Source organism: Aotus nancymaae, unplaced genomic scaffold (genome assembly GCF_030222135.1).
Source record: "Aotus nancymaae isolate 86718 unplaced genomic scaffold, 86718_ANA_hifiasm-v0.15.2.pri h1tg000108l, whole genome shotgun sequence".
Taxonomy (NCBI): domain Eukaryota; kingdom Metazoa; phylum Chordata; class Mammalia; order Primates; family Aotidae; genus Aotus; species Aotus nancymaae.
In genome coordinates, this window is record NW_026988523.1 from 30,496,046 (window position 1) to 30,508,306 (window position 12,261).

The 12,261-nt window shown below is 44.2% G+C and overlaps 1 protein-coding gene across 3 annotated transcripts in view; it reads right to left on the reverse strand.

Moving 5' to 3' along the window:
* The window catches only part of ARNT (aryl hydrocarbon receptor nuclear translocator), a 63,132-nt gene extending 58,076 nt beyond the window's left edge, over positions 1 to 5,056 (reverse strand). For all 3 annotated transcript variants that reach the window (XM_021674277.2, XM_021674276.2, XM_021674278.2), the window contains exon 1: positions 4,985 to 5,056. In XM_021674277.2, the coding sequence (XP_021529952.2) occupies positions 4,985 to 5,009 (25 nt within the window). In that variant the 5' untranslated portion in view covers positions 5,010 to 5,056. The remainder of the gene's footprint in view (positions 1 to 4,984) is intronic.
* Between the last annotated feature and the right edge of the window lie 7,205 nt (positions 5,057 to 12,261).

The window sequence follows — 12,261 nt, forward strand, 5'->3', positions numbered from 1 at the left end:
AAAAAAAAAAAAAAGTATGCAAGGTTAGGCACAGTGGCTCATGCCTGTAATCCCAGCATTTGGGGAGGCCAAGAGAAGCAGCCTGCTTGAGCCCAGGAGTTCGAAGCTACAGTGAGCTACAATCATGCCACTGCATTCCAGCTTAGGAGACAAAGCAACACTCTGTCTCAAAATATAAATAAATAAAGTAATAAGTACGCAGACTGGTTCCTTTTCAAAAATGTTTATTGTATTTCATCTGCTGAATTAGTAAAATATACCTTTTTAAAAGATCTTTGTAATATAATAAAATAATATCTTTTTTTGTTGGGGGACAGGGTCTCACTCTAACGCCCAGGCTGGAGTGCAGTGGCACAATCACAGCTCACTGCAGCCTCAACTTTCCAGGTTCAGGTGATATTCCCATCTCAGCCTCCCAAGCAGCTGGGAATATAAAAGTGCGCCACAGTGCCTGAATAATTTTTTGTAGAAAAGGGGTTTTGTCATGTTGTCCAGGCTGGTCTCAAACTCTTGGGCTCAAGCAATCTCCCTGCCTTGGCCTCCCAAAGTGCTGGGATTAGAGGCATGAGCCACCGTGCCTGGCCATAAAAGAATATTTTGACATCTTAACTTTACATTGCATGAATTCCTATTTTCCCATATCTGAAAAAGGTATATAAAGGTAACAGGTAAGAATTTTGTCAATTGATGCAGCTAAAACTATAAGTTACATAGGTGAAAATTAGCTAAAAAATTTTTTTTCCTAAATGACAGCCTTACAATAAATTGTATGTAATAGAACAAAAAGAATTCTCTGCTAGTGAGAATACCAGAAACGAGATAAATAACCTACACTCACTACAAACCCATTCACCATTTCTAGTTTGAATATTGAATTGTAAATAAAATACCTAATCTCCTTCCAACTATTGCCTCAGTCAGTGCATTACAAATAACACATTCAATTTAGAAAGTATTCCACCTTGGTTGAGCATGATGGCTCATGCCTATAATCCCAGCTCTTAGGGAGGCCCAGGGCAGGAAGATCACTTGAGGCCAGGAGATCAAGACTGGCCTGGGCAACATAGCAAGACCCTGTCTCTAAAAAAAATTAAAATTGGCCAGCCATAGTGGTGCATGTCTGTGGTCCCAGCTACTCAGGAGCCTGAAGTGGGAGGATCACATGGTCCCAGGGGATCAAGGCTGCAGTGAGGCATGACTGTGTCACTGTACTCCAGCCTCAGTGACAGAGCAAGACGCTCTCCCATGGGGAAAAAAAATATGTTCCTCCAAAATTGTTAATAGTCCATAGACAAGAAAGATATAGCCTAAAGTATTATAGACCGCCTACCCACTCAGTTTTACTTGCCAGTGATAAGCAGAACTAGTGAAAAATGATAGAATATGGAGAATTATCAATTTGAGAAAAAAAATCATCACATTAGAACTATTACTTCAACACAACTCTTAGAGAGTTTAAACCATATTTTACTCTTTTTCTAATGCAACACCAACAGTGAAAAATGCAGAAGAACCTGGTTCCCTTGAAAAACACTGCAGGGCCACCAGCACAACTAACATGATCAAGCACTGTTACTAACCCTAAGGATTAACTTGGCTGAGTCAGTGGCTCACACCTATAATCCCAGCAGTTTAGGAGGCTGAGGTGGGAAGATTGCTTGAGGCCAGGAGTTCAAGACCAGTCTGGGTAACATAGCAAGATCCCATCTCTACAAAAAGTTAAAAAATGTATCCAGGTGAGGTGATATGTGTCTATAGACCCAGATACTCAGGAGGCTGAGGCGGGAAGATCACTTGAGCTCAGGAGTTCAAGGCTGCAGTGAGCATGATTATACCGCTGCACTACAGTCTGGAAGGCAGAGTGAGACCCTGTCTCAAAAATAAAAATAAATATATTTTAAAAAAGGATTAACTTAAATGAAGCTTCAAGAGAAGAGTGAAATATTTTTTTTAAATCATCTTGGCCAGGCACAGCGACTCATGTCTTTAATTCCAGCACTTTGGGAGGCCAAGGTGGAGGATCACCTGAAGTCAGGAGTTTGAGACCAGCCTTGCCAACATGGAGAAACCCCACCTCTACTAAAAATACAAAATTAGCTGGGTATGGTGGCACATGCCTATAATCCCAGCTACTCAGGAGGCTGAGGCAGGAGAATCGCTTGAACCTGGGAGGTAGAGTTTGCAGTGAGCCAAGATCGCACCATTGCACTCCAGCCAGGGCAACAAGAGCAAAACTCTTTCTCAAAAAAAAAACAAACAAAAAAAAACTTCTTGCCAAAACTAACAAGAATTGTTTCTTGTTTTTTTGTTTTTTTGTTTTTTTTTTTTAAAGAATTAGTACTCCAGCAAAAATACAAAGTAGAAAAAACTCATGATGTCCCTGGTCCTTAAAACGGCTCTAAAGAAATAAGGTATGACAATGTAGCAAAGAATTCTGACCTGAAAACCATTTACTTTCTTTTCACTGAGCACAGTACATTTCCACCTAATGTTCCTCCATTCATTAATCTCATTTCCCAAAATGCAACAGACTGCTGAAAAAATCCACGATGTAGGCTGGGCATGGTGGCTCATGCCTGTAATCCCAGCACTTTGGGAGGCCGAGGCGGGTGGATCACGAAGTCAGGAGTTGGAGACCATCCTGGCTAACACGGTGAAACCCCATCTCTATTTAAAAAAAAATCCACAATGTATATATGATCTCTTCCTCCTGATATAAAAGTGCAAAGGGAAAAAAGAAAATACATTTTCTGATTTGATTGAACTGAACATGGGATTGATAAGTCAGAAGGGATAGAAGAATTTCTCAACATCAAAAAAGAAATCTGGCTAGGCAAAGTGTCTCACATCTGTATTCCCAACTTTGACAGACTGAGACAAGTCTTGCTTGAGACCAGGAGATCACATCTGTCTCTACAAAAAAAATTTAAAAATTAAGCGGGCATGGTGGCAAGGCACCTGCAGTGCCAGCTATTCAGGAGACTGAGGAGAGAGGATCACTTGAGCCCCAGAGGTGGAGGCTACCATGAGCAGTGATCTTGCCACTGTGCTCCAGCCTAGGTGACAAAGCAAGGAGCAAGACCCTGTGTCAAAAAGAATAGAGGAGAAAAGAAAAAAGAAAGGATCTAAAAATTGCAGAAGCAAGGCAGCCGAAGCACAGTAAAAAAAAAAAAAAAAACAACTGTTTCATTAACAAGGATTCTGCGCACTCGTGCCACACACACACACACACACACACACACACACACTCCCTCTCTCTCTCTCTCTCTCTCTCCTGCTGAGATTTAAGCTGATATTGATCAGCTTACAAAAATATGGTCAAGAGGCTGTCATTCTGGTTGCTGTTGTTTAAAAAACAAAACAAAATATAGCAACCCCACCCACACAGCTGGAAAAAAGCTTCTGACATACGAACTAAAACTTGTTTACCCAGGCCACTTTTTAATAAGAGAAATGCTCTGCAATTTAACTAGGATTATATAAGTATTTTGCAATGTGTGATCAGTTAAAAATCTTGTTATTTACTCCACAGTTCACAGATAGGTTATTTTACTACAAGGTCAGGTTTGCCATAACGGTATTTTTCCTGTTTTATAGTTTTATTCCATCACCCAGCACTTCCTGCGATGTGATTTTTGCCATTAATTTTACCTCCCTTTCCTTTAAAAAAAAATTTTAAAGATTTTAAAAGGATGACATATAACAAATTAACCATTTCTTAAAACAGCTGTTCCCAGAAACATGGTGAAAAAGAAACTTCAGTGATTCAACTGTCCTATCAAAATCTGGATATCGCAAAATAATACTACCTTTCAGTAACATGAAAAACAAATCTAACTTAAATTTCAACGTGGAGATGGGGGAATCACTCCCACTGTTGTATTTTCAAGAAATTCTCTGCCCACCCCCCGCAACCCCGCAACACACACACACACACACACACACACACAACCCTCAAGGCTTTTTTTTTTTTTTTTAAAGGCTATCAAATATATTGGTTTCTGGAAAAGGATAGACTTTATTTTGCAAAAATGACCAAGGTCTGCGAGATAAACTACGCCCCTAAAATGAAATATCTTCTAAGGAGAAATAACTGTAACATAGAGGAAAAAGGGCTGGGATTAGTAAGTTGAAGATCTCATCTCTCTAGACCTACACTAAAGCCTACTCCATCTCTTAGACAAGAAAGGTGAGATTTTTTTGATATTTGATTATTTTTTTGAAACTGAGAAATGGTGTGGAATCAAACTTTTCTGAAAGAGTTTGGAGACTGCATCGACCTAGGCCTAACAAGATTTAAACCTGGGGCTGTGGACGAAAGACCTGTCCGGAACCACAACCATTACACAAACCCCTGCCCTCAGCAGGCAAAGACACTACAGACCCTCTTAAAACAAGACCTAAGTTTCAAAGCATAGTCCGGGGACCGTGACGCGGGCGGGGGTTGCGGGTGGGAGGTAACAGCCTAAAGAAACGGCGTATATATCAAAGAATGTCCATTTTTAATTTTTTAAATCAAAATCTAAACCTTAAAATGTTTGGAAGCAACACCTCAACTAAAGAGCAATGTGGTCCAGTGTTTATAAATCCAAACTACTCTTAAAGTAAACCGAACCACTCTGCCTACAGTTTTCGGCATCAAGCGGCTCCAGCGAGCAGAGGGTTAAAAGAGGACCACATCACAGACCAGACGCCGCCCGAGAAGTGAGGGTGGGCCAGCCCCGCACTGGCCGCAGCTCCAGGGAGCTCAGGACAGGGAGCCCCCAACTCCCACCTGCCCCCTCGCTCCCTCCACCTCGAGTCTACCCAAGTACCCAGGGTCAGGCCCCTCCCCGGGTCACCGCTCCCTCACTGTCCCCTCGCGGCCCCTGCCCCGCCCCGGCGCCTTCAGCTCCAGCTCTGTCCCCTCAGTCCTGGGTCTCCTCAGTTGTCAGCCCCTTCAGCCCCTCCCCTTTAGAGGCGCCCCAGTCCTCCGTCTCCTCACCGGGGTTGGCAGTAGTCGCCGCCATGGCCGTGGATGCCACCGCCGCCGCGCCACCCCCCCCAGTGGGAGGAGCCGCCGCCACCGAACCGGGAGGGAGGGGGAGAGAAAGGCCACTCCCCAGAAGCGACGCTGACCGCTGCCTCCGCTACCGCGGAATCCAAGATGGCGGCTTCAGCAACCCCCACCATCCCAGCCCCTGTAGCGGAGAGACCACGCCTGTACGGTGGGCGGAGTCAACACACGGCCAGCCTCCTAGGAAAAAATTGACCAATGAAAACGCCATCGACTAAGGGCAGGGCTAGTCACTGCGCCAGCCAGTCCTTTGGAGGGAGGGCGAGGAAGAAGTCCAGCTGTCTTCCTAACCCCGCCCTCCTTGCGTAAGAGGTCAATGACCAAGTGACGTCATTGAAATATAATTAAAACGGGTATTTTAGGCCTGGTGCGGTGGCTCGCGCCTGTAATTCCAGTACTTTGGGAGGCCGAGGCTCCTGGATCATCTAAGGTCAGGGGTTCGAAACCAGCCTGGCCAATATGGCGAAACACCGTCTCTATTAAAAATACAAAATTAGTCCGGCCGTGGTGGTGCTTGGAGGCTGAGGCAGAAGAAAAGCTTGAATCGGGGAAGCGGAGGTTACAGTGAGCCAAGTTCGTGCCTCAGCACTCCAGCCTGGGCAACAAGAGTGAAACTCCGTTTAAAAAAAAAAAAATAGGTATTTTACTAAAAACCTTCGCTTGGTGGTGGATTCGTCTGAGTTGTTGCCCTGCAAACAATTTATCTTGTAAATCCCCTGTAGGTGCTCTAATACTTAAACTTCATATGGTGATTTGTAATCCTTTCCAGTTTCCCCCCCCCCCCGCTTTTTTTTTTTTTTAAGACGGAGTTTCGCTCTTGTTACCCAGGCTGGAGTGCAATGGCGCGATCTCGGCTCACCGCAACCTCCGCCTCCTGGGTTCAGGCAATTCTCCTGCCTCAGCCTCCTAAGCAGCTGGGATTACAGGCACGTGCCACCATGCCCAGCTAATTTTTTGTATTAGTAGAGACGGGGTTTCACCATGTTGACCAGGATGGTCTTGATCTCTTGACCTCGTGATCCAACCGCCTCGGCCTCCCAAAGTGCTGGGATTACAGGCTTGAGCCACCGCGCCCGGCCTTTTTTCCCCTTTTAAAGACTTTTGTCCCTGGTGAAAAAAGTTAAATGACTAATTTTTTTTTTTTTTTTTTTTTTTTTTTTTTGAGACAGAGTCTCTCTCCGTCGCCAGGCTGGAGTGCAGTGGCAAGATCTCGACTCACTGCAACCTCTGTCTCCTGGGTTCAAGCAATTCTCCTGCCTCAGCCTCCCGAGTAGCTGGGACTACAAGCCCGTGCCACCACGCCCAGCTAATTTTTGTATTTTTAGTGGATACAGGGTTTCACCATGTTGGCCAGGATGGTCTCGATTTCTTGACCTCGTGATCCGCCCGCCTCGGCCTCCCAAAGTGCTGGGATTACAGGCGTGAGCCACCGTGCCCGGCAATGACTAATTTTTGAATGCCTGCTATAGAATTGGTAGTATAAAAGGATCCGGGTGTTAACGGTTTGGTGTGGGAGATATCAACAGCAAAAACTGGAGGCAATGGATGAAGGAAGTATTTGAAGAGTGGCTTACTTCCTTTGGTCAGTGATAGGGACATAGTGGAGTTTTTTTGTTTTGTTTTTGTTTTTTGAGACGGAGGCCCAGGCTGGAGTGCAGTGGCGTGATCTCAGCTCACTGCAACCTCCACCTCCCTGGTTCAAGCAATTCCCCTGAGTCACCCTTCCGAGTAGCTGGGATTACAGGCTCACGCCACCACGCCCAGATAATTTTTTTTGTATTTTTAGCAGAGACGGGTTTCACCATGTTGGCCAGACCCGTCTCCAACTCCTGACCTCAGGCAATCCTCCCGCCTCAGTCTCCAAAAGTGCTGGAATTACAGGCGTGAGCCACCATGCCTGGCCAGTGAGGAGTTTTTAGCAGGTAATCGATAAAATGATGGCTGTGCAGATCTATTTTCTTTTTTCACTTTTTTTCACCCTAGATGGCGTCTTGCTCTGTCCTAGGCAGGAATGCAGTGGCGCGATCTCGGCTCACTGCAACCACCACCTCCCGGATGGAGCAATTCTGCCTCAGCCTCCCAAATAGCTGGAATTACAGGGGCGCCACCATGCCTGGTTATTTTTTGTTTCCTGATAATAGGAAGCATTGACCTATTTGGGCTAGGCACTGTCCAAAATGCTTTATACGTATTTATTCATTTAATCCTTACAACAATGATGCAGTAGGTTCTACTATTATTTCCATTTTGCAGTTAAGGAAAGTTAAGGAAACAGAAACAAAGAGGTTAAGCAAGGGACATCTAGCAGGTAAGTAATGTGGGAGGCAAACTAAGGGAGTCTGATATCAGAAACCTGTTGCACCCACCCCCCTATTTTAGCACTACAGTTTTAGCACTAGACTGTACTGCCTTTACATGTATGGATCACAAATTGTTTAATACAAATTTAATTAAAATTTTAACAAAAATCCCATTATGCTATTGAGCATCTTTACATTCTTAGAAGTTGTATATGTACTGCACAGATTAAATTGGTCCTCTTATTAGTTCACTGCAAAGGTATTTTAACATAATTTGCATGTTATTGTTTACATGTGTTAAAATTTCATTTTTCTTTCATTTTGTTGTTATATCTATAATTCACCAAAAAGGAAAAAATCGTCCACTCAAAAGAAACAGTGGCTCACGCCTGTAATCCTAGCACTTTGGGAGGCTGAGGCGGGTGGATCACAAGGCCAGCAGTTCAAGACCAGCCTGGCCAAGGTGGTAAAACCCCAACTCTACTAAAAATACAAAAAATATATATATTAGCTGGGTGCGGTGGCAGGTGCCTGTAATCCCAGCTACCCGAGAGGTTGAGGCAGAGGTTGCAGTGAACCAAGATCGTGCCACTGCACTCCAGCCTGGGTAACAGAGGGAGACTCCATCTCAAAAAAAAAAAAAGTTAAAGTCTGCTTTTTATTTTTTTCTTTTCTTTTTGGAAAGGTTTTTGCTCTGCATGGAGTGCAGTGGTAGGATCACAGCTCATAGCTCATAGTAACCTCCAACTCCCTTAAGGGACCCTGCCACCAGGCCTATCCATGTGAGCCGCCTTGCCCAATCATGCTTTTTTTTTTTTTTTTTTTTTGAGATGGAGTCGCTCAGGCTGGAGTGCAGTGGTGGATCTTGGGTCACTACCTCTACCTCCCGGGTTCAAGAAATTCTCCTGCCTCAGCCTCCGAGTAGCTGGGATTACAGGTGCCCACCACTACACCTAGCTAATTTTTTGTATTTTTAGTAGAGACGGGGTTTCACCATGTTGGCCACGCTGGTCTCGAACTCCTGAGCTCAAGATTCGCCCACCTTGGCCTCCCAAAGTGCTGGAATTACAGGCATGAGCCACCGTGTCTGGCCTAATCATGCTTTTTAAAGCATAAAAAGTAGTGATGAAAAATGTAACAAAAGTAAAAAGTACTTCAAAAGTCTGTAGTAAAGATAGCTAACTATTAAGGCTCCAGGGCAGATATAGAATATGAATTATGTTATCTTTAAATGTGATAAATTCATGCAAACAGCCAAAACATTTAAATGTAAATAGGAAGTCCAACTAGGAATATCTAAAAATGGGATTTTATTGGCCATTAATTTGCCCCTTGCCTGATGTACTTTCACTATTAGTACATTTTGTCAAACATTGATTTGGAATGCCATAAAATTTTTCAAGACACTTTTGGGCATGGTGGCTCACGCCTGTATTTCCAACACTTTGGGAGGCAGAGGCAGGTGGATCACCTGAGATCAGAAGTTTGAGACCAGGCTGGGCAACATAGTAAAAACCTGTCTCTACTAAAAACACGAAAATCAGCTGGGCATGTACCTGTAATCACAGCTACTCAGGAGGTGCTGAGACAGAAGAATCGCTTGAACCCAGGAGGCAGAGGTCACCGCAATGAGCCAAGATCATGCCACTGCACTGCAGCCTGGGCAACAGAGCAAGACTCCATCTAAAATAAATTAAAAAAAAAAAATTGGCTGGGCGCGGTGGCTCACGCCTGTAATCCCAGCACTTTGGGAGGCCGAGGCGGGTGGATCACGAGGTCAAAAGATCGAGACCATCCTGGTCAACATGGTGAAACTCCGTCTCTACTAAAAATACAAAAAATTAGCTGGGCATGGTGGCGTGTGCCTGTAGTCCCAGCTACTCAGGAGGCTGAGGCAGGAGAATTGCCTGAACCCAGGAGGCGGAGGTTGCGGTGAGCTGAGATCGCGCCATTGCACTCCAGCCTGGGTAACAAGAGCGAAACTCCGTCTCAAAAAAAAAAAAAAAAATTGCAGTACCTTCTTTACCAAGTAAAATGGATTTTTCTGGAATAAATGCAAAATGTTTTCCAGTTTGATGTGGATGAATATTGTGGTTATAAGAGACCAAGTTACATTTCTGTAGAAAAAAATTGGTAGAAATCATTTTGTTATATAGAGATGCTTACACAACTAGCTACAAAGTTAATAATATATTCTGCTATTAAAGTGTAACAAAGCTGGCCAATGCTGTAATCCCAGCACTTTGGGAGGCCGAGGCGGTGGATCACCTGAGGTCAGGAGTTCAAGACCCGCCTGGCCAACATGTTGAAACCCCATCTCTACTAAAAATACAAAAATTGTCGGGGCGTGGTGGTGCATGCCTGTAGTCCCAGCTTCTCAGGAGACTTAGGCAGAAAAATTGCTTGAACCTGGGAGGCAAAGGTTGAAGTGAGCTGGGATCGTGCCACTGCACTCCAGCCTGGGCAATAAGAGCAAGACTTCTCTCAAAAAAAAAAAAAAAAAGTGTAACAAAGCTATTGGCAAAATTCTTTGTCAAATATCACATGGAGTCATGATACACAACATGAAAGGGCAATCAATATCTGCTCTACCTGCTACCAGATGTTTGTTTTAAGAGAAGAAACCACTAATGTACACAGTATGAGTCAGCTTACAGCATACAGGCAATATATAAGGAGAAATGCCTAGATACTTCTTGTTTGGTTTATCATTAAAAATTGAAGATATGGGGTCGGGTGTGGTGGTTCATCCCTGTAATCCCACTACTTTGGGAGGCCGAGGCGGGCAGATTGCCTGAGCTCAGGAGTTCAAGACTAGTCTGGACAACATGGTGAAACCCATGTCTACTAAAAATACAAAAAAATCAGCCAGGCATGGCGGCATGCACCTGTAGTCCCAGCTACTCAGGATGCTGAGGCAGGAGAATTTCAAGAACCCAGGAGGCACAGGTTGCAGTGAGCCAACTGCACTCTAGCCTGGGCGACAGAGTGAGACTCTGTCTCAAAAAAAAAAATTCAAGATACAAGGCAAGGTGCAGTGGCTCACACCTGTAATCTCAGCACTTTAGGAGGCCAAGGTGGGCAGATCACTAGGTCAGAAGATCAAGACCATCCTGGCCAACATGGTGAAACACTATCTCTACTAAAATACAAAATATTAGCCAGGCATGGTGGCACACGCCTATGATCCCAGCTACTCAGGAGGCTGAGGCAGGAGAATCGCTTGAACCCAGGAGACAGAGGTTGTAGTGAGCAGAGATCACGCCACTGCACTCCAGCCTTGACAACAGAGCAAGACTCCATCTAAAATAATAATAATAAATTCAAGATGCAGAAGAAAACATTTTTCATTTAGGTAAGAATTATTTTGTGAAGTATAAGGCAGTCTGAAAAAGATATCTTGTGATCAAAACTGATGGAGTTATAGGCCAGGCATGGTGACTCACAGCTGTAATCCCAGCACTTTGGGAGGCTGAGGCAGGTGGATCACCTGAGATCAGTCTGGCCAACATGGCAAAACCCCGTCTCTACTAAAAATACAAAAATTAGTATGGCATGGTGACACATACCTATAATCCCACCTACTCGGGAGGCTGAGGCACAAGGATCAATTGAACCGGGAGGCAGAGGCTGCAGTGAGCTGAGATCACGCCACTGCACTCCAGCCTGGGCGACAAGAGTGCAACTCAGTCTCAAAAACAAAACATACAAACAAACACACAAAAAAATTCATGGAGTTATAACTTTGGATACAGAAAGAACATTGATTGTTTCTACAAAAAAGATGTCAGTCCAGTCCACTTTCCTTTTTTTCTTTTTGAGATGTTTTGCCTTGTCGCCCAGGCTGGAGTGCAGTGGCGCGATCTCAGCTCACTGCAACCTCCGCCTCCTGGGTTCAAGCGATTCTCCTGCCTCTGCCTGCCCATTAGGTGGGATTACAGATGTCTGCCACCACTGCCCAACTAATTTTTTTGTATTTTTAGCAGAGACGAGATTTCATCATATTGCCCAGGCTGGCCTCAAACTCCTGAGCTCGGACAATCCACCCACCTGGGCCTTCCAAAGTGCTGGGATTACAGACATAAGCCACCATGCCCAGCCCACTTTCCATTTTATTCAGAAAACAGTTCATGGCCAAAATATATTTCTCCTAGCCAGGCTCAATGGTGCGTGCCTGTAGTTCCAGCTACTCCGGAGGCTGAGGAGGGAGGATCACTTGGGCCCAAGAGTTTGAGGCCAACCTGGGAAACATAGCAAGACCCCATTTCTCAAAATAAAATTTCTCCTGATTTTGATTCGACATTGAACAAATTAGCATGAACCATAAATGTAGCAAAATACCAGCCAGTGAGCATAATCTTTGAGAAGAAATAGATAAATTGGTGCTTTCTCCACAGTTAAGTATAGAGGCCAATCAGGGGGAAATGCTGTCACAGTTTTTAATAAGGATTGAAGTAAAATCCTTCTTTATGATACAGATAATACTAACATAAGCCATTTTTATTATTTTAACTAGGATTGGTCAAATGGCTCATCTGAGTAATATTTTCATTAACATGCACATATTACTTTAACTTCTAAATGTCATGGTTTCGGGTTTTGTTTTTGTTTTAGAGATAGGGTCTCACTCTTTCACCCGGGCTAGAGTGCAGTGGCACCATCATTGCTCACTGTAACCTCGAACTCCTGGCCTCAAGCCATTCTCTCACCTCAGCTTCCCAAAGCACAGGGATTATAGCTATGAGCCACCATACTCAGCCTGTTTTTCCTATTTAGTTTGTGTCTTTTATTAACCCATATTGTCTTCTGGTTTGTTGAAACAATAAGTCAGAAAACATTTGCCACAATGATGTCTTTCAAAGTGGCTGGCCATAAAAACTCCAGCACCACACTCATCTGAATGGC